The sequence below is a fragment of the Bombus flavifrons genome, chromosome 3, assembly GCF_040668555.2.
Source record: "Bombus flavifrons isolate JBK064 chromosome 3, iyBomFlav1_principal, whole genome shotgun sequence".
Taxonomy (NCBI): Eukaryota; Metazoa; Arthropoda; class Insecta; order Hymenoptera; family Apidae; genus Bombus; species Bombus flavifrons.
The window spans coordinates 12,463,702-12,486,987 of record NC_138444.1 but is presented as its reverse complement, the minus strand read 5'-3'; the positions used below and the strand labels follow the sequence as shown (position 1 = coordinate 12,486,987).

General features: G+C 41.2%; 1 protein-coding gene across 9 annotated transcripts in view; it reads left to right on the top strand.

Annotated features, from left to right (window-relative positions):
- Positions 1-23,286, top strand: part of LOC138178229 (uncharacterized) — a 134,964-nt gene that overhangs the window by 93,772 nt on the left and 17,906 nt on the right. For 7 of the 9 annotated variants that reach the window (XM_069109865.1, XM_069109864.1, XM_069109862.1 and 4 more), the window contains one exon: positions 19,447-22,252. In XM_069109865.1, the coding sequence (XP_068965966.1) occupies positions 19,447-22,252 (2,806 nt within the window). Of the gene's footprint in view, positions 1-8,932; positions 9,159-19,446; positions 22,253-23,286 lie in introns of all 9 variants that reach the window. The other 2 variants (XM_069109868.1, XM_069109870.1) reach the window with 2 other exon arrangements.

The window sequence follows — 23,286 nt, the reverse complement described above, 5'->3', positions numbered from 1 at the left end:
CAGGTTTAATTTAAATCATGGGATCAAAATCGAAGAACGATCGTCTGCAGTCAGACTTTTATGAAATTTCAGCTTCTACCATTCGTGTTCATATTTTCATTGCTATTCGGATAAATCCAATCGGATAAATTTAGGTTTGCCAATACTACTATTTATCAGGATAGCAGGAAATTGTCGAACAATTGTAAGCGACGTACTGCATCGGAATAAGCCGTGAAATATACGTTCAATCTTGTAATTTTCAGGGATGAAAAATCGCAGTGAAACGCGGTATTCTGTTGAAAACGTAATAGAAAAATTGCAATAAGTTTGTTGTTTGTATTGTTCCTTCTTTACGCTTATCGTGTTCACGCAATAAGGAGTAAGCAGAAAACAGAAAAACGGTTAATTATTTGAAATTAATTTCTTAATTAATTCAGCAAATCTGATTAAAGTACAGATTTTCACGCGTTTATGGCAGATTGGAAGATTTTTAAAACGCTCGAAATGCAGGCGAATCGAAAGCGTAGCGTTTCTTACGATATTTCGTGAGCGAAACCTATTTCTATCGAAGTAGCATTTTTCAAAAGTTCGATAGAACAGGAATTTGCATAAATATGCGCGTTCTAATCGCTAGATGTTGTCGTTCACCGCTGAATCACCATTTACATTTAAAGCTAACGTTCTTGCATTCTTGACGTTTGGATAATTTTACGTATTTCGATGTTCGCTGGTCGAACAACATCGAAGCACACAGTGAAACAGCGAAACGTTTCGCGTGTCCTGAAACGAACTTCAACTGCTGTTCCAGCGGTCTTTCCACTTCCGCCTCTGCTCTCTGCTATCGTCGCCATAGAAATGTCTTATTTGGCCAATTTAACGTTAGCCGGTAAAGTGGTCTGGTAAATTCTACTTACGAGAATAGTGGAGATCGGTCTTTGTATGGAAATTAATCGGAGGAAAGAACGAGGGGGCTGGAGAATCCGATAGTTTGCCCTCTTCTTGCGGAGACACTTGGTCCGCTTGGCGGAAATTAAAAAGGTGTCTACGAAGCATCCTGTGTAATTGAGAGTAGAAAGTCGAACGGGAATAGGAGGAACGCGGTGTGGCGTGTTTTTATACAGCGATATCGCAGCGATTTCCACACGGAACAATTTGTCAGGACAGCGATTCTATTAATAAAAATCTTCCCTCCGCTCTTTCTTATCACGTTGCTGTTCAAGCACGTGTAACACAGTCCGCTCCAATCGTGTTTTCGCTTGTATCTTAATCGTTGATCCGCATGCACGCACTCGTCGTGTATTGGCTTGGCAACTAAGTGATTGCGAATTTTGTCATTAGGTGGTAATGAGTTAGTTGCCAACATATTCGGCGGTGTCACGTAACTGGTAGCCAAGTGATCATCGAAACATAGGATTCCCTTAATTTCACGAAATATTAAAGGATCGATTAATTAAAGAAGCGATAGCTGCGACCAGAGATTCTTATCGTAGTGCGAATAATTTTTTTTTTATTTTGAAGAACTTTACAATCAATTTTCATTAAGAATTATAAGTAAATTATTCTGGCGTGGTACTATTTTTTTTCTTTATTTGGAAGAATTTTACAATCAATTTTCATTGAGAATTATAAGTAAATTATTCTGGCGTGGTACTATTTTTTTTTTAATTCGAAGAATTTTACAATCAATTCTCGTTGAAAATTATAAGTAATTTATTTTAGCGTGGTACTATTTTTTTTTTATTTGGAAGAATTTTACAATCAATTTTCATTGAGAATTATAAGTAAATTATTCTGGCGTGGTACTATTTTTTTTTTTATTTTAAAGAACTTTACAATCAATTCTCATTGAGAATTATAAATAAATTATTCTGGCGTGATACTATTTTTTTTTATTTGGAAGAATTTTACAATCAATTCTCATAAGTAAATTATTCCGACGTAGTACTATTTTTTCTTTTTTTTCTTTATTTGGAAGAATTTTACAATCAATTTTCATTGAGAATTATAAGTAAATTATTCTGGCGTGGTACTATTTTTTTTTTTATTTGGAAGAACTTTACAATCAATTCTCATTGAGAATTATGAGTAAATTATTCTGGCGTGGTACTATTGTTACGTTTTATTGAATTGCCCCGTTTTCTTGAACGTGATGATACGATTAAATCAACAAATTGCATGCACACGGGTAGCGTTAACTAGCGTTTAATGCAACTGGCAATAAATTCCACTTTTCGGCTAACCTGCTATCTGCGGGTATACTGGCACGGCAGAGGATTAAAGTTGTTCGAAATAAATTATCAATATACAACGATTTATTTAAATCTTACTCGATTATAATATATTTATATATATACAGGGTGGTTTGTAACTGGTGGTACAAGCGGAAAGGGGGTGATTCTACGCGAAAAAAGAAGTCGAAAATATAGAATAAACATTCTTTTTTTTAATTTTTCCATCGAGACAACGATCTACAGTGAGATCCGTTATAACGAGACGCGATAAAGTGCACGCGTACCGAGCTAAAATTCAAAGTCGATTTTCTCGAAAACGAAGCCTCGAACGAAAAATTTGTATTCTATATTTTCGACTTCTTTTTTCGCGTAGAATCACCCCCTTTCCGCTTGTACCACCAGTTACCAACCACCCTGTAGTTTTGCGTATTGTATGTTTCTTGTGTATTTTTGCACAAATGAACATGCACAGCCTGTTAATCTGTTATCTGCGGAGTTTCCTTCCAAAAGTCCCGTACGAGGTGCGCAGGTAAAATCAAGCAACGACGAGTATACGCGTGGAACTTAGAGCAAATGCTCCTGTCATCAATTTCATGAAAAACGCGAAGCAACACGAGCAAAAATTGCATTTTTATTCGATAAAAAATCAACAATTCATCGTTGAAAAGGGTATCGTTATTAAAAACTCGGCGTTAAAAAATTAGAAAAGAAACAATAAAATTCATAAACGAAGGAAATCGAAGAAACAGATCTAAAAAATTCGGTTGATTTCTGTGGAACATCGAACAATTCCATTTTTTCAGCAGTCGGCACATCTTCCAAGTGAATCGACTTTCGACGATGTATTAGGTTGTCGGCAAAGTGTCTTTCTCCCTCAAACGTGTTTTTTTAAAATAGTGCAGCTTCATAGAAACGTGAAACCAAGTCTGTGAAATGTCACGGTGTTTATCTCAACGAAAGAAAATGTATCGTACGTAATTCGATGAAATAATATAGAAGAAAAAACGAATTTTTATTTACTTATCAAAAAACGAGTATTTCTTCATAAAACGAAAGAAACTTTCCGGACGACCTAATAGAAAACACAAATTCGACAAATAGTCGATATAATACACGCCAAATCGAAAAATCGAATAATTTCCTTTCCTCCTGAGCAATTTGTTTCCTGACGCGTGCTGTGTCTCGTTGTATTTTCTACGGCTATTTTTCGATCGATGCCGAAAAATTAAAAGCACGACGGATATTACGTTACTACGGACGTATTACGCGGTTATATCGCGTTAGAAATTGCAAGTAGGAATTTTCGGTGAATTTTCAAATCGCCACCGAGTTTGTCAAAGTTTGAACACAACGTTGAAAACGGTCGAGGCTGCTAAGATGTAGGTTTAGGTGGAACAGGGAATTATGTCTACCTGTCCGTAAGTACCGTTGCTCGCCTATTCATGCTCGTTAACGCCGCTCTTGGCAAATACCTAGTACTCGCTATTTTCGCTGGAATGGCTAGTCGTACGAATCGGCATTATCGCATACCTCAATCTTTTTTACGATTTCGACACGCTGACCCAGAGCATGGTGCAGCATATCTACTTTTAGGGTGAAGTAACGTGAGAACGAGCGTTCTGCGTTATTTTATTTATTTGCTCGTACAGGTTCGTCCGTATCTCGCGCGTAAGATCTGGAGGATGGCGTATGGCTTAAGGCAGTTCTTGGATGAACCTCGAAATTCTAGTGAAATTGTAATGCAAGTAAGCATAGACTTGCGTATAATCTGAAATCGATATACAGCGTAGAAGTGTGGGGAAATTTGTAACAGTAGTCGGTTAATGTTTTAATGCGTTTTAATTAATCAGTTTCTCAATCTTTGTTGATTTAAGAATTTACATAGAATTGGATGAGCAAAAAGGATAACAAGGAACGTACGATTTTAAATTAAATTTTGGAACCAATTATTATTATTTGATTGATCAGTTTCTCAATTTTTGTTAATGTAAGAATTTGCATAGAACTAGAGGAACAAAAGAGATAACAAGCAATTGAATTTTAGAATACATTTTGGAACCGGCCATTATCATTTGATTGATCAGTTTCTCAATTTTTGTTAATGCAAGAATTTACATAGAGTTGGACGGACAAAAGGGATAACGAGGAATTGAATTTTAGAAATACGATTTTAGATTAAATTTTGGAACCAACTATTATTATTTGATTGGTCAGTTTCTCAATTTTTGTTAATGCAAAAATTTACATAGAGTTGGATGAACAAAAGAGATGCCAAGGAACGTACGATTTTAGATTAAATTTTGGAACCAACTATTATTATTTGATTGATCAGTTTCTCAATTTTTGTTAATGCAAGAATTTACATAGAGTTGGATGAACAAAAGAGATGCCAAGGAACGTACGATTTTAGATTAAATTTTGGAACCAACTATTATTATTTGATTGGTCAGTTTCTCAATTTTTGTTAATGCAAGAATTTACATAGAGTTGGACGAACAAAAAGGATAACAAGAAACGTACGACTTTAGATTAAATTTTGGAACCAACTATTATTATTTGATTGGTCAGTTTCTCAATTTTTGTTAATGCAAGAATTTACATAAAGTTAGACGAACAAAAGAGATAACAAGCAATTGAATTTTAGAATAAATTTTGGAACCGGTCATTATCATTTGATTGATCAGTTTCTCAATTTTTGTTAATGCAAAACTTTACATAGAGTTGGATGAACAAAAGAGATGCCAAGGAACGTACGATTTTAGATTAAATTTTGGAACCAACTATTATTATTTAATTGGTCAGTTTCTCAATTTTTGTTAATGCAAAAATTTACATAGAGTTGGATGAACAAAAGAGATGCCAAGGAACGTACGATTTTAGATTAAATTTTGGAACCAATTATTATTATTTGATTGATCAGTTTCTCAATTTTTGTTAATGCAAGAATTTACATAGAGTTGGACGAACAAAAAGGATAACGTGGAACGTCTCATCTGATTGATCACATTCTCAATTTTTGTTGATATAAGAATTTACATAGAGTTAGACAAACAAGAGGGATAACAAGCAATTGAATTTTAGATTAAATTTTTCAACCAACCATTATTATTTGATTGATCAATTTTTCAATTTTTGTTAATGCAACAATTTACATAGAGTTAGACGAACAAAAGAGATAACAAGCAATTGAACGTTAGAAATACGACTTTAGATTAAATTTTGGAAGCGGTCGTTTGACCAAGTAAGGTTATTGTTATTCGAGGAAACTTCGAGGTTAGGTTTTAGTTTAGTTCTGTGCTTTTACGAAAGAGGGAAACTGTATTCGAGTAACAATTTTCATGGGAAAATTGCAGCAAAATTATATAGAATCATATGAAACAAATTTATCAATTATCGTGCAATCGTCCGCCTACTTTTCTCTCAAATGCCAATGAGAAAACAGATTATCGTGAAAATTTTTCGATATATTGCGACATATTGATATAGTGCGATATATTGAGACATTTAAATAGCGTGCAACGATTCTTCGAAACTCAATAATTGCTTTAATCGAAGCTAATTTTGCGAAGAAACGTAGCTATCTTCACACGAAATATCACTGGAAATTGTTCAATTGAATTGTCCGAATTCAATCCGAAGCTTGAAAACTGTTAAAATTCGATATAATGTTAACCTTAACTTTGCTTATTATCGTTAAACAATTTCCTCGTCTTTCACGAATCTTCTTTCATAATTTAAGTTTTCTATTCTCTTTCCAGAAACTCTGGCTGCGCGTTTTTCTTACCTGTCCGATATCTTTATCTTTCCAATAAATTTTCCTTCGCGACGTGCGCGCTCTTGCATTTTCTTCTTTCGTGATATTTTATAATTTACGAGAAAAATTTGTTAACGAAAACGTTACGAACGACGTTGTCGAGTCAGTTGCTCTGACGCCGGTCAATTTTATTCCACTCTCCTGTTGCAATTATTTACGCTACGTTAACGTTTAAATTTTCATTAAAAAACGTCTATTTCATCTAAATACAAAGGACGAACATTAAAAATTAATTTCTTACCTTTTTTATCTTTTATCAAGAAACTCGAATTTCATCGATACAATTTTTTTATTATTATTATTATTTAATTTGTACTCTAAAATTTGTCCAGCTGGACCTTTGGTAAATTCGATACAGTTAAAGTAACATAAGAAATTGAATAGAACGGATATTTAATTAAGCTTTAATTAATAATATTAATATTTAATACGGATTAAGGTGGACGACGTTTTGCATAATCGTTTGACCGGACAGGAAAGCCTTGCACAGGAAAACGCAGGCTCGTTCTCGCAAATGGCAAAGGAATCGACAGGAGAATCGCCACGAAATTTCCACAAAGCCACTGTATCTCTTCGTAAAATCTTACGATCATTTGCCAAGTTCAATGTTCAGTCTCGATCTGATGACAAGTTCGCGTACGAATACCATTTTGGCAAAGCCAGGCAAGCAACATATATCTAAAGACAGTTTTAATACCATTTGCAACGAGAAAGATGATCAATTGATTTTAACGCGACTAAAATCGTTGTCTGGATTCGAATCTCGTAGAAAAACATCAGCCAACGATTGGAAGAACAGCGTAGGTCAGTTGCGAGCGATATAATTACATCAGTGAATTATCATACGCGATAAACGACGGTCTGTCGACGAGAAAACGTTAGGAAATTTGTCAACGCCAAGACGAATGTTTGGCGTAACTTGAAAAAAAAAAATGGCGATTGTACGAAACTGTCGATACGAAAGCAGCGAAGAAATTATTATTATTAAATTATTAGTCCTCTGCTAAATTACATTTTTTCGCCTTTTCAAATAAACTGTTTAAATAAATTGCTTCCGTTGTTAGACCCGAAGTATACGTTTCTTTCGGTTTACTTTAATTCTTTTCGATTCGATTTTCTTAAAAATAGTATCGTAAATAAGCTTTTGTCGTTCGAATGACGCGATCGTAAGATTTTCTTCTAAAAGATACAGTCGCTTGGTGGAAATTTTGGACGCTGCATTTCGCTTTCCAGAGCCCTAGTTTTACCTGGCTGTGTTCGCAGTTTCTTACCTGGCTGTCTTCATGATGGAAGCCAGGGCTGCAATTCACCGATCGTGTGGAAACGTGGCTGAATGCAACGCGTTCGACCGATGACGTTTGCCATTCTGATTTTTCAATGGCGGTTGGAATTCCTCGCTGCGAAGCTTCCCACGTCGAGCAAACTTCCCCACCGCGTTTCGATGCACGCGAACAGCTCGGTTCGTTTCTTCGAGGATCGAATGCCGCTCGTTTCTCTGTCTGGTTATGGAACAAGCATACTCGTAAACAGGAAAAGCGTTGCAAACATCGTAACAGCGTGGTTACGTGTATGGAAGATTTCGCAGAAGATTGGCTCGCCACTGTTATCCCTTCGTCGGGTTTCTTCCGATCTTTAAGTGGTTTCGATGCCGAGATTAAATAAATTCTACGTCGAGTTAACGCTACGACGACCGGTAATTCCGTTTATTTTCTTCGTTACGCGTGATCTGTGGAAAATAACGTTCGTTGTTTGCGGACGATGAGTTACTGTTTATGTTGAAAATGACAAAGTGAGTTCGCGCTCGCCATCTATATGCAGATACGCTAGTTACAATAAATAGTAACTAGAAGATAGTTCTAGATATAATCGATAGGTTTAATCGATAGGTTTAAGATATTCTTTTTCTTTTACCCAGTCCATGTAAGAAAGTGAAGATAAAGGTTGTTCAGCTCAGAACGGTGTGATAGATTTAACCGAAGAATAAACTAATAGCTGTTGTGATCCTACCTCTAAATAAACAAATAACAACAGTTTACCATGATGGTAGTTTCAATTGAAATTGTTAGAACGAGACCGAAGTCGTCTTACGCGAAGATACGTTTGAGAATATTCGAGTATCGTATTTATTATCGCCAGTCTTTCAGAAGGTCGAACCGATCGGTTTCGTTTTTCTGAGTTTCATTATCCGGATGCACGATTGATATCCAATTCTCGAGAAGCAGTCTGCTTCCATAAATTCATTCGTCACAGACTTAACGACATAGGTAAGGTAAAGTTAGGAGAAATTCCAAAATATATTTAAAAAAACAACGTTTATTACGCTATCGATTTTCTCTACCTGGGAATTTTGAAGATGATCGATGTAACTTCCGAATGACTTATATTATAAATGATATATCATCATTTTGTGTTATTTTCTTGAATGAAGAAAGGTTGCGTTATTCCGAAATTATAAGCTATAGTAAAAGATATACATCACGTTCAGAAAAATAAGTTTGGCTTTGAACGTTAAATATGATAATGCTCGCGTAAACCAAGATGATAATACGTATAGAATCACATGAATGATAATCGTAAATGAAAGATATATATTTCTTTATCATAACGTGAAAATAATGCTAATGGGAATATAACGATATAACAATAAAATACTGTCGATTACACTGCAGATATCTCGTTATGCGTTTATGAAAATCGGTTAGCTTCAAACGTAACTTTCACGTGAAAAATCAAGGAAATACGATTTTTGCCATGCGCGTCTCTACCGAAAATTCAATAACGTTTTATTTGAGAAGAAAGTACGATTAACGAACAAGCTAATAGTTAGCGGTTTAATCGACGTGGCGCTAGTATAGCGTGACAGGTCGCGTCATGGCGTTAATAATCGGCGTCTTATCGATTTTAGAGGATTTTAGGGGATTTCGTTGAACGAAAGCGATTTCGAGGCGTAGAATTCCAAGAGCAGAGTATCTGGTTCCAAGTGGAATGGAGTCGTCTAGCATTCCCGTAGAAGTTAGGTCAGAAGTGTCGCAGCGGAGTCGTAAAGCAAGATGGAACGATTTTAGCGAATTCCTAGCAAGAAGAAGACGGCCGAAGAGAGTTCGAGTGCTCAAGAGGCGCAATGCGATTAGGTCTGTCCAGCTTTCTGAACCTCTCAGACAACGGGGTACTTCGTGGAACGGTCCTAGACGAGAATCGTATCCCTTTTGGGATAAAAGGTCTGCCGGGTATTTTCCAAGACGAACCTGCCGCTTTTGAGAATCATCGAAAGGTCGCTTAACATTCCAAGGATGAACCATTTTTTTCGAGCTTTCCCAACGGAAACTTTCGACAAGATCGTGCCGATTTTCGTTGAAATCGCTTGTAGAATTTCTGTATTCCTGCGAGACTTGCGAGATGACCGTGTTTATGTCTTATGAGATGAACATTAGGTTAATTCGTTGCTATATTCGTCTCTCGCAAGTCAGATGATCGAGGAGTCAATTATCCAAAAACAAATTACGAGATGATAGGATTTATGTCTTTTCTAGCAAATTAAAAAATGTTTATAAACGCCATCATCTTTTTAAAATTTTCAATTTATGTAGTTGATTGTCAATATGTCTTCCGAATGGCTCGTAAAGTGACGCACACATTGCGCTCATTTAATTCTCCAAAACACGTAGCTTTCTTTATTTGAATATTCAAGAAATTTGAATATTCATAGAGGCACGCTATCTTGCGGTGCGCTGCAGATTATACTAATGGCAGAGTGGTAATTGTAAATTACGTAAACATTACGTTAAAAGTAATACCTATTTTTCAAACTACGCTATCGTAGAATTTAAAATTCGAAATTTTAATATAATATACCTGTTACGTTAAAAATAAGCCTACTTCCCAAACTACTGTCCAACTCAAAATCGGCACGAACTTGTCAAGCTCATCGAACCAACAACTCCAACAAAAGTTTCTCCGAACAAAATCACGCTTGATAATTATAGGTCACCCTGTATACACCATATATACCTATATATACACGTACGTATACAGATGGAAAGCGAGAAAAGGAATAGCACTCAGAGAGTACGAATGCGCGTGTACTTCTGTTTTCGGAACGAAATAAACGGGTTAAGGAAAGAGGGGCAGTTTCTCTGAACGAAGAGGGGAAAAAGCAGCTCGTGGAAAAGGCGCGAAACGAAAATGGCGTTGACGACTAGGAAAAATAAAAGAGGAACGCCGTGTTGGAGGTCGTTTTGCCGGTCTCGGCCATTTTTCCTAGAAGTACCCCGTCAAATCGACTAGACTGTGCTCGTTGTGTTCCCTTTTAAGAGTAAATCCCTATTAAAAGCGTAGTCCACCGACTACTAGCCTAGATATCGTGTTTTCTTGCTTTAGACGGGACTGGAGAGAGAGAGAGAGAGAGAGAACGAGAAAGAGAGAGAGAGAGAGAGGCTGGTCGAGTTTCCTATCGTCGGAGTAGTCACGTAGAGATAGATGCACGTAATACACGTTCTCTGTACATACACCACGTTATGTGTCACTCAATACGTTTTATCTTTTTGTCGTTCTGTGTACCACGTTCGATCATAGTCCTTCAAGCGTTGTTCCTTGCTCCTTATAGCGTCCTTGGTCGATCGTAACACGATACACTACGATGCAACGCGATGAATCGCGATGCAGGAAAAGTCTTGAGTCGAGCGAATGTTTCTCATTTGCCTTCTTATTTTTATTCGCTTTTGGTCTTGTTTTGTAGGTTATGTTTGCAATGGTGGCGACATCTATCGCCATTGTGGCTTGTCAATCGACTATATTTTATATGGAAAGTAGCTCCACTTTTCAGTCGGGGTGATCTAACAAAAACCAAATCGAAATCAATTAGAATTAAATTAATTAGTAAAGAAATTAGAAATAGATAGCTAGTTAGTCGACCAGGGGCCAAGTGCATGAACTAGATTTTTATCTACTTTTGATTTCATGAAAATTAAGGTCCAGAATAGTTAAGAAGGAACAAGATGATTCTCGGACCGATGATTCCGCAATATTTATACAAGAATACAAAAAAATTACTAAAGGAACTAGAAATAAATACCTAGTTCTCCAAACGAAGATTAACTACACGAACTGAACCTTTATCTACTTGATCTAACGAACGACTAGATCTAAAATAGTTAAGAAGGAGCGAAATTGAGGAACAAGCGTCGCTTGGGTCGATGATTTTGCAATATGTTAACAAGGAAATAAAAAATTACTATAGGAACTACGAGTAAATATGTAATTACCCAAAAAAGGTTATTTGAACGAGCTAAAATCTTTTTGTCTATTCGTTCCTATTTGAACGATTGTTCATTGGAACGAATAGACGAAGATTAGACGTAAAATGGTTAAGAAGGAGCGAGACGATGCTCGGATCGGTGATTCTGCGATACTTTTTACAGCAACTAGCGATAAATACCTAGTCATCCATACGAAGGTTAATTGTGTGAACTGAATGGATTCGTCGGTTCGATGCATCGGAACATCAAATCTATATAGAATGGTCTTAAGGAGGAAGGAGAACAACGTCGCGGGCGTTCCCTGAAACGATCGTTTGAAAAGAGGCACAGAGAAAGCACGTGAACTCGTTTACGTTCGACGGCCACGCACATGGCTCACCGCGGTATTGCGTGCGCGTTTTCTGTCGCTTTTGTCCTGCTGGTATTGTCTCGGTTCAACCTCGGTACAGCCTGTGAATTCACGTGGTCGCCACTTAGGTACGAGCCGCGGTACATAATATCGTCGCACCTCTTGTTCTTCGCTCCCTTCCTTTGCCCTTGTAACTGGATCCACGCTAAAGGAAAGAAAAAGAAAAAAGAAAAATACAAAAAGACGTTCGCGTTCAATCGTACGGCTCGCGATATCGTGTTCCTCGAATTCGTTGGTACGACGGTTCACGAAAGTACTCGAACACTTCCGCCACGTAGAAAACCTTTTTTCATACACGAGGGCAGACTGAAAAGTTTGTCGAACGACAATAACAGTTACGAATAAAGCAGGTCGCAATGGCAATTCCGGAAACTTTGCAATTTGCCCTCAGATAATTGTTCTACGTGTAACCGAGTCAGCAATACGTTTATACTTTTGGTGGCCCTGGGCGTAATCGTTTACGAAGCTTGATTAAATTTTGCAGTTAAGTTGGTAACTAAGTGGTTGCGGATTTTGTCATTAGGTGGCATTGACAAATCCGCAATCACTTAGTTACCAACCCAATAGGATGTGGCCCCGTAAAAAGCGCAACCTGGCTTGCGCCTAACGCGTCTAACGCGCCCTACGTTAGGCGCGGCCTTGACAGATTCCACGCAATCCAGAGATTAATAAAAGATGAAATTGGCAAAGTGGAATGCGATTCGTTTGGTTTGCGATAGGTTCGATCGTTGCAGTTTGCTCGCAAGTGGTTGCAGGAAACGAGAAACGTCAAACGATACAACGTCCGCGTTTTTCCACTTTGATAGTTAAACGATATTCTTTTGTAGTCGACGTAATAATCGCAGCTTACGTCGTCGAGCGCTTCGCTTGATATCTAAGCGCGAAAGGTCAACAAGCCTAGAAGTCGAAGCTTGTAAAATTGCACGGAGGATAACGAGATTTAAATGGTAAACTAAAAGAAAAGAAAGAATTTTATTCCTCGTGGAAGATGCGATACGGATCGCAGAGGTTTCACGGAGTTTCTTCAAAGGCAGGAAATTGGAGGACGTTGAACAAACTACGTACTCCGCTCGTTTTCTTTCTCGTCGAAAATAAACGAGCAAAGTTCCGCGAGCAGACGCGAAATTTTATCGGTCTCGGGCCGTGAAAACAGGAAAAGTCGCTAATAAACGACAAGGTGCTCTGGAAAGAAGCAAAGCGATCAAATACAGCGTCCGAATTGAAAAAAGCACCCTGTGCTTTTAACGATACGTCTTCGCTCCAGCAACGACGAGGGGATCTTCCTGCTATCACCGCATGTTCCTAACGCTACCCAACAAATATCAACTCGCGGGAACGTTTAGTCCACGCTGAAGCGACTTAATCGAAGGAACGTTTGCTATTCGTCTCGGTTTCGAAGCGACGTTTGTTCCTGTCATCGAGTTGTCCATACTCAAATGCGTTGTGAAACGATCGACAAACTCCGTGCACAGCGAAGAAACGTTTGTTTCTGTCGCGACGCGATGCCGCGCGTTTCTTCGCGTTCTCTTTCATTTGTAGGAGAACAGACAACAGAAGAGACGTTTGTCACTGGCAACAGAAACGCGAAGAAACACGGAGAAACATCGGCGAAGAATCGGCAATTTTTTCGAGAAACGCGCAACGTCGATAGAAAGTTTCTCGTTGTTTCAGTGTGAACGCAGCTTGATCCATTAAGGTGGCACGTTGTGTCAACGCAACGTTTTATTCGCCGTCTTCTCCGATCAACTTACATCGTCGAATTCCGTTCTTTTGCATCGTAGCTACGAAAGGAAATTCCAAGGATTCGCTCGACGTTTTCTCCGCCGTTGACTCTTCCGTGTAGATTCTGCAATTTTACGAAATTCAAGCTTGCGATTAAACTGACAAACGCGTAATACGCTGTGCGAAATATAAAAGCGTCAGTTTTGTCACCGTACGTGGCACGCGTAATTGCAGAGCCGATAAGATAGTTGAGATAGAAATTGCAGAATCCATAACACACGAACACGTTCGCAGCCAGCAATTTGATGTATTTTAAATAATTTCCACACCGTGTACCATGTAATGTACCACACCGTGTACCATGTAATGCACCACACCGTGGTATAGTTTCATTTTTACAAACTGTCGTATTACAACCCCGAACATTTCTCCCGCTATGAATTATTAACCAATTCATTAGGATCGTTGAAAATTTGATAGTTTATAAAATTTGTCTCGTTTCGATCCTCTCGTGGAAAATTTGGCAACGTGAGTCGCGAAGACTAACAAGAAAACACCCCACTGATCTCACTAAAGAAATAAAATAGTCACATCCATCGAATAATCCACATGTTATTTAGCAATTAAGTTAGACAAATTTACCAAATGTCCAGCTGGACAAATTATAAAGTACAAATTAAACAAAAAAAAAAAAAAAAAAAAAAGAAACGTGAGTCGCGATCGATGATCGTCGTTGCGACCAACGCGCGTTTAGGCGAACCATTTCTCGGTTGTTCACGGGTGAAAAGTGGCTGTTCAGGTCTGTGGACCCTTTGTTCGTCGAATAAGAGAAAATTGCAGCGTACTAGGAATCAAAGACGTCGAAGCACGATAGTTGTAATTGCAACTGGCGGACAATCGAGAATCCGATCGAATGACCTCGCGCCTTGATATTCGGCAGAAATTTCTAACGCGTTATTCACGCCGTTCTCGTTCGACCGGTAATAGCCGAGGTATGAATGCCAGGCTACCGGTGGGAGAACATTCTTGTGAATTTTCTAACGTCGCTTTCAAATTCCTCCTCTAGACACTGCAGACCGTATTTTTTACCGAACAGTTTGTTTTTCCTCCCTTTCGATTCTCTTCGCGAATAATCGCACAGATCGTCTTTCCTTGACTTTAGAAAATTCCCACGGATATTCAATAGCTGCGTCACGAGAAACTTTTCGAAATTGTATTTACATCACGAGGGGACACGATGATCATGACTACATTCGTGAAACGTGAAACGTGAAACGAATCTGAGAATATTTAAACGTATTATTTGCACTGTATAAAATGTATTGGGTTGACAACTAAGTTTTTTTTTTATTATTTAATTTGTACTTTACAAATTGTCCAGCTGGACATTTGGTAAATTTGTCTAACTTAATTGCTAAATAACGTGTGGATGGCTACCCCCAGCGGGATATCATCTCCGAGTATGGTCCCTGACTACCAATAATATAAACGGACCATTGGGGAAGAATGTTGTCTTACATCATCAATTTATTATTATTTCGCCATTATACGCTTTGAATAATAAAAATACTCCCGTGGCGTCCTGGGCGAAACATGTGATTTCGACGTGGCAGTCAAAGCGTTTTAATCGCCGAAATAAACGTATATGGACACTTAGGTTACGCTTAGAATTGATATGAAAATAGTTTCAGATTTATTTAATATGCGATGCACAAGATATTCGTCGATATAAATTTTCACGCGTCTCAGCGCTCTCTTTGTCTCACCATCTCCTATACCACATTACCAACGGAACAGTTGCATTCGTCTGTTTTACGAGACGGTGTGCACGCATATACTCTCACACCCTGATACTCATATATGTGTGTCACTACTACGCGGCTAATCTAGTGTAGCACACAAATTTTTGTTTTTATTATTTAATTTGTACTTTACAAATTGTCCAGCTGGACATTTGGTAAATTTGTCTAACTTAATTGTTAAATAACGTGTGGATGGCTACCCCCAGCGGGATATCATCTCCGAGTATGGTCCCTGACTACCAATAATATAAACGGACCATTGGGGAAGAATGTTGTCTTACATCATCAATTTATTATTATTTCGCCATTATACGCTTTGAATAATAAAAATACTCCCGTGGCGTCCTGGGCGAAACATGTGATTTCGACGTGACAGTCAAAGCGTTTTAATCGCCGAAATAAACGTATAGGGATACTTAGGTTACACTTAGAATTGATATGAAAATAGTTTCAGATTTATTTAATATGCGATGCACAAGATATTCGTCGATATAAATTTGCACGCGTCTCAGCGCTCTCTTTGTCTCACCATCTCCTATACCACATTACCAACGGAACAGTTGCATTCGTCTGTTTTACGAGACGCTGTGCACGCACATACTCTCACACCCTGATACTCATATATGTGTGTCACTACTACGCGGCTAATCTAGTGTAGCACACAAATTTTTTTTTTTTTTATTATTTAATTTGTACTTTACAAATTGTCCAGCTGGACATTTGGTAAATTTGTCTAACTTAATTGTTAAATAACACGTGGATGGCTTTCCCAGCGGAATACCATCTTCGAGTGTGGTCACCCGTGACCATCGATAAGATGAACATTCCATTGGGGAAGAATGCTGTCTTACATCATCAATTTATTATTATTTCGTCATTATATGCTTTGAATTGTAAAAATACTCTCGTGGCGCCCTCAACGAAAACATGTGATTTCGGCGTGGCAGTCAAAGTGTTAACTCGTGGGCGGTGAACAATGTGCTAAAAGGCAGAATCCGTAGAGAAATATTTTCCACGATCACTGGCTTCGTCCGTACTTCGTATTCTCCTCGATAAATCGCGGAATTAGAAAATCTGTGTCCCGCGATTTAACCACATCCTTTCTCTCAAACTTTTCTCATCTTTCGTCTCCTCCTTCTATTGGGTTGGCAACTAAGTGACTGCGGATTTTGTCATTAGGCGGTATTCACAATATCCGCAATCACTTAGTTGCCAACCCATTATAGTTGCTCCTGGATTTTTCATTTTTTATAATCAACGCACCAGAGAATAAATACGGGGAATTGGAAAATAATCAGATATTTTAAAAGCCTAGTGGCCGAGAAACACGTTATCGAAGAAAAAAGAAGTTTGCGTAAACTCGGACCGCCGTAGCTACTTTCGTGAGCCACCGGTGGCTCACGATGGGTCGCCTGCTTTTCACCGCAGATCTACAACGATCGTTTGCACGTGGTACGAGAAATTATCCGCTCGCTTTCGTATCGCTGTGTCACGAATTGCGTGGCGCTTAGCTCGCGCGCCTCCATAAAAACTTGGAAGTGAACAGAGCAAGTTAGATGAGACAAACGGTGAATGGAGATTGGAGCGAAAGCTGCGACAGAAATTCCACGGTTCGCGACGCTACGTACACGTCGTGGCGTGTGTGTAATCGTCGCTTGGAATCGGACGAGCAGCGTTCCGACGTCAGGGTGAAGCGTCAGCCGTTTTAAATGTCAATACGTCTAAAGGTTGGCCGAGAAACTCGAGGAACACGCGTAGACTTTGTCGAGTGCACTTTGTAATTATCATGGTATCGCGTACACTATAAGGGGTGAAATTAAAAGGAGCGGGGATTTCCCCTTGCCTGATGGCCAGTGTCGCGTAAATTTCCACTTTTACGGAGATTCTGTTGGCGCAGGTTCGACACGCGCTGCCGCAAGTTTTCATCTTTTTATAACGACGCGTTACGTCCTTTTTTCCAAAGGTGTGCACGCCTCCTTTTAACGCCATTCCTGACGTATGTTTGCGCGTGGAAAAGGATCGCCGCACGAGAAAGCGTCGCTCGTCCATTCTCCGAACTTGCAACGATCCGCTGTGAAGTTTAATCGAGTGAACGTTATGCCTGGGACGTGTAACGTGTTAATTGCTCGTATTCTCCACGGATATTCAAGTAGCTTAATCTTTGCCATCTATTTGCTTAATATTCCCACGATAGACTTGCTGTCGTTGCTCTAAGGAGCGTCTAATGTTTCACCGAGATGTCGTTCGAAGCAAATTCGAGCGTACGCGCCAGTTGGCCGTTTGTCGAATAGAATTTGCTTGCAAATGAAAGAAAATGATTTCATAGGATAATAACACGTGAATATAGATTAGAAAGTAGTGCTTCTGAAATATCTGTGTGTGTGTGCATTAGCATTGACCTAATCTTCTTTGTTTGACAATTAACCGGGCTAATCGAGATAACTGAACCATAGTGGGATTACTAGGACGATCAAAGTGACCAATTTGTAATTCTTAGCAGAAATTTTGTAAGCTTTTACGATGGCGAATCCGTCGATACGTGTATCGACGGAGATTAGAAAGAAAATTCGTTGGGGAGAACGCGAGCTTGAACGATCTAAACGGAACGATGATTAATTACGACGAAAGAAAGTTTTTCTCGATCGTTAAGGAGAATGCGTGCAGGAGAGAAGGTGCGGATCTTAGGTTTAAATTATCGTTATACGTCGGTAAGTGGCTGTAATTTCAGTTGACCTCGATTACACGTAAGAAACACGTTCGGATAACTCGTTATCTTCAGTCGGTTAATTCCTTTCTTCCGTAGTTTACGTATAACCCTGTCCCATACATCGTCCAGGCGTTCCCATAAAAGTTCATCGATGCACCGCTTTTCCAGTAATTTGATCGCGTGTAGACACCGTATGCTAAACCTTCGGTAATTCGTTGTTCCAGCAAATGTTTCGCTGTTGCTAAACATATTTACTTAGGTGTTACCCCGCTCGCTGTTTGCTCTACCTTTTCTTTCTTTATCCACGCCCTGTTTTCATCTTTCTCGTTTGATTTTTTTTTCTACCTTGTTCGAAATAAATTACTTTTACTAGCTGGTTTCTTGCAGCGTTTTTACAAGCGGCGGCGCAGCTTGGGACACTTTAGTGGTTGAAGGAACGAAAATAGAAAATTGGACGTTTGCTTCGCGCTAGACGTATTCAAATATTTACGCGTGTACGAAGCTCTTCAATTTCAGACAACAAACGCCTCGTTAGGTGAAATTATCTTCCACGACGGTAAATCCTAAAGAAGAAAATAAGCGTGACGAGGCCTTTAGGACGTGGAAGCTCGATTACAACGAGCCATAGGCGCGAACAAAATTGTGACGCGTAAAGAGAAGAAGATATTTCGATTTATTTAATTGTTTGTCAAAATTTCCGCAAGAAGAACATACATCGCGATTTATCCTTCGCTTGGAAATAACATGGTCCACGCGCGTCCGAGTTCATCGGACAGAGAGACGCTTTATCACTTTACCGACCGCTACCGGTTAAACAGCATACGCACGTCCGACCGGCATCTCAGGCGCAGATTCTCCCTAGCGCCGGCTCTGTTTCGGTTTAGACTTTCCAAAACCATTCTTTTCGTTCATCGCGAATTCTAAGTTTCTCAAATTGGTGTAAAGCCGTGGGAGCTTACAAAGCAACGCGACTGACGCGACTGAGCAAGGTGCCTTAGTACTAAATAACAAATTACTTCTCAAATAACGAGAAAGATTGTCGACGACAAAAAAGCCGATTAATAGGCTATACCGGTCGGTATGAGTGGGCGACAAAAAGCCGATTAATCGGCTATCGGTGGGTAAAGTGTTAAAACACAACGATCGATAATTCGCCAATGATATTCGTAGTTGTCATTCGTTTTTCAACGTGCTGGTACGCCGCTCGAAGGTCTAAAATTAGTACAACAAAGATCGCTATCGTTTGGAAATCGGTGTCAACCACCCTCGGGTCTTCAAGCTGCTGCTGTGCCACTTTGTTCCACGAAACTGGCGCGAGTGGGTTCGCTGAATATGTCGTTTCTATTCACGACACAACAGCGTGGCCGAACTCGCGCGAGGTCGAGACGAGAGTCTGCGGCGCGTGTGTGGCGTGAAAAATAAAAGAGGAGAAAAAAGAAAAGCGAGAGGCCGAAGAAAAGGCGTTGGAAGGGTTTGATCGCATCGAAAATCGTTAACAAGCTGTGATCGTTTTGTTGCGGACAGGTCCCGAAGGCGTAGCGGCAGTGGCGTGACGGACTCGCAGCAGCAACAGCAGCAGCAGCAGAAGCCGCAGGAAGGGCTGGGTCCCGATGAGATGTGGGCTCCTGGCGGGCTAGGGCCTCACCGGGAGCTACCAGTCGACGTACCCGACACCCTTCTACAGAAGGCCTATCCCAACAAGGTAAAGAACCGCTCGTCCGATTATCGGAACGAGATTCGTGGTCCCCGTAGCGCTAGCGACCTCGACCTCTCCCTAAACCTTAAAAACGACACCCTTAAATCGCCACCACGCACCAACCAAGTCGACGAACGCGCTAGAATAGTGTCGGCCGTGGATTGCACGGACGTGACGGATGCGACCTGCGGTAGGCAGTGCGTTCGAACGAACGGTCAGCCGCCGATGCTGAAGATCGAGTTGAAGATCGAGTCGGAGAACCTCGAGGACGAGGACGAGTGCGGCAAAGAGAAGAAGAGAGAAGCTTCGAAGGAAGCCTTGGACACGGACAAATATAGGAACAGGAGTCCGTCGGCGTTGAGTTCGCCGGATTTGAAGAACTTGAAGAAGAATCTGAAGGATTTCGAGGAGGACGAGGAGGACGAAGGAGTGAACGAGGATAGCAGCGGACAGAAGGAGTCGAGCGTTGACGTGGACGTGGAAGAGGATTATCCATTCGCCAAGGAGGACTATCCGACCATGTTGAAGACGTGCAGCGACGACTCGGCCAGCCCGAGAAGCTCCTCGGGAAGGTCGGACAGCACCGCTCCGCTGGACAGTAGCCTGGTGTTGAGACACGCGAAAAATCGTGGCAAAGATTCGCCCACCTACGACGCTAGAAGGATAGATCTCGGCTCGCCGTGTAGACCCGTGGTGCCGGAGATCAAAGTAGCGCCTCTGTTCGGCCGAGCCAGGGACGCCACGTCCTTCGACAATCCTGCCTACGGTCTGGCCGATCTGCAGGATCTACAGGGCCTTCTGATGAGATCCGACGAAGTGTCCGACCTGACCAGGCTCATAGACGAACAATGCGCGATTCCGAGGATTCCGCGCGATCCGCAGGACAGAGTGTCGTCCCCTGGTCGTAGCAAGGATCAACATCAGCACCAACGTGGCAACGAATTGGCCAAGTCGTCGGAACCGAACGTTCCATCCGGCAAATCGGTGAAATCGTCGAAACCGAGACGTCAAGAGGACAGAGGGAAGCTGAAGGCAAAGACGAGGAGCCTGGACGTGGAGGAGCTGATACGAGCAGGATCGAGCGACGATCTGTTGGGAATCGAATCTGGCAGCAGCCTCTCCTCGTCCTCGAGGCAGCGGCCCAAGAAGAAGAGGCACCAACAGATCTCCAGTGGCTACTCTACCCTGAGGAGCGACGCGTCCACCGATCTCGAGCACGTCGATCGTAGCTTTCTGGTGGTCGGCGGCAAAACCTACCGCGAGGTGGCCGTCGACTGTCCGCCCGATTTCGTCCCCGTGACCAAGTGCCACCCTGTCTATCCTCCGCCGAACAAGACGCCCGGAAGCAGCAAGCACAACACCCTCGAGCCGAAACGCGAACGTAACGGCACTATCGGCAGGGATAACGGTGGTTTGACGGTGCACGGGGACGACGGGAGTCGCGACTCGTGCTCTACGAGCATCGTGGCCTCGCCCTGCGTTCGCTCGAACGACCTTGGTAGCTTCGTCACGCTACCGACCGCTGGCGATCAGAGTATAGCTGCCACGGAGAACGTAGTTACTAGGTCGCCCTGTACGTTAGACAGAAAGCACGAGAAGAAGGTAAGGTCCAAAGTCAAGAGTCTGTTTTTCGATAGCTTCTTCTCTATCGTGCACCACGAAACACGCAAAAGTACGTTGCTTCACGCTTCTGCTACCAGCACCTCTAATCGCTCAGACAGTAGCACTAAAACCGCTGACAGGTGCTCGGACCATGTCTGCGACTCCGACAGCAGCTCGCGTCGTGTTTTACAAACTTCCGATAATCGCTCGGACGATCTCACGCCGACCGAAGCCATCTTCGACGATCGCTGTAACGCGTCGTGGTGCGACGATCGTCTTCAGTCTGCACGAGGATCCAACGGTGTCTCGCGATCTTCCGTATTCTCCGATCTCAGAGAAAGAGCAGAGACACGACGACGCGAGAAGCCGGTGGCTCGCAGCAATCCGCAGGTTCGTTTCTCTTACGAACCGACCGGCGATTTTTCGCGTACAGGCGTCTGCACTGTGACTTTCTCGGCTGACCGGTTCGAGGACGAAGCTACGCGAGGCAAAAATAGCTGTCCACCGAACGACGTAGGTTCCTTTAACGACGATCCATTCGCTGAACGATCGTCGATTCAACGTACTCCCGTACGTTCGTCGTTCGTTAAAGAAGCTGATCAAAATTGTAGCAACTCGTTGCGCGAATTATCTCGCGGTAAAAATTGTTCGTCGGATGCGAAGGCCTCCGAGTGTCGAAGAAACGGAAGCGACCGCGCGTTACAGGAATCGCCGAATGCGCAGAATTTCACGAATTCGCGACTGTCTCTCGAATATAAAAGATGCAAAGTTCTCGATGTCGATAATCGTAACTCGTACGGATTGGGAGCGAGCCAGGGCGCGTGGAAAAGCGAAACTGAATTACCGACTGTTCGCTTGGGCGTGAATCGTCCTGTCGGTGTTCAATGCTGGCGATCGGAATCGAATTTGTTCGCGCGGTGGAACGAAGATCGGGGCAAGCTACGCGACTCTAGCGACACGAAAAGGCAATTGGATGTCAGGAAGAAACGTACGTACACGTACCAGCACTTCGACGATCTTGACCATCACCAGGTACATAAATATTCTTTAATTTTACGTACGAAATCTACCTTCCGATTGTTCGGACTTTTCACCTGGAACGTATCCACGCATACGTATTATCGTCGTTTGGATTATTAGCATACGAAATGCGCGAATTCTTCCAACTTTACATCGGCAGGTATAATAGAAATTCGTAACATCGATGTTATTTATGAAAGAAATTTGAAAGTTTTCTTCTAATCGGCTTTGGATACGACGCTAGAAACAACGTGAACGCGAAGAGACGCGACGTTTCTGAAAAGAAGAGACGTCGCGTGGATTCTAACGTTCACGTGGTATTTGCAACGATAAACCGAGTAGAACGAGAATTGAAAATACGTTTTAACCGAAGAAATGCATTTCGTATGTTACGATTTAATATATATGTTTCCGTTTATATTGTTAAGAATGTGAGATTGCAGGCACATGGGAAGTCTAACGATTGCCAATGTTCACGCGATCTCTGCCTCGGGTTTCAATGGCATCGAGTAAAAACGGCGAGAGCATCGACCGTGTTCGCGATTGCAACGCATGCTCGACGCACGCTTATAGTTGACAAGCATGCGAAAGTAGACAAAACCCATTGTGAACACCTGCTAGCCATAGCAAACGTATAAACCTCTTAATGCACGTGCTTTGCTTCTTCTTCTTCTTCTTCTTCTTCTTCTTCTTCTTTATTCTCGCTTGCTGCGTACTCTTTCTGTTTCCTTTATACGATCTTCGCTCTTCGCTTTCAACGTAATCAACAGCGAAAAGAAAACGAGCGTCGGACTTGTTCGACTCTTCGAACAGTTGCAAACGAAACCGAACTGGTTAGATAAAATCGTGTGACAAAGTGTAGCGAAGAATATGGAGAAAAAACAGAAAGAAAAGAAGAAAAAAGAAAAAGAAACATATAAATGTAAATATAAAGAAGCGTACAAAGTAGAGGGAAGAAGATGGAAAAATAGATGATTTAGTGAGCGCGCGACAAAGTAGAGGAGAACGTGAAGGAAAAAAGAACGAATTTCTAGAAAACGTATAGG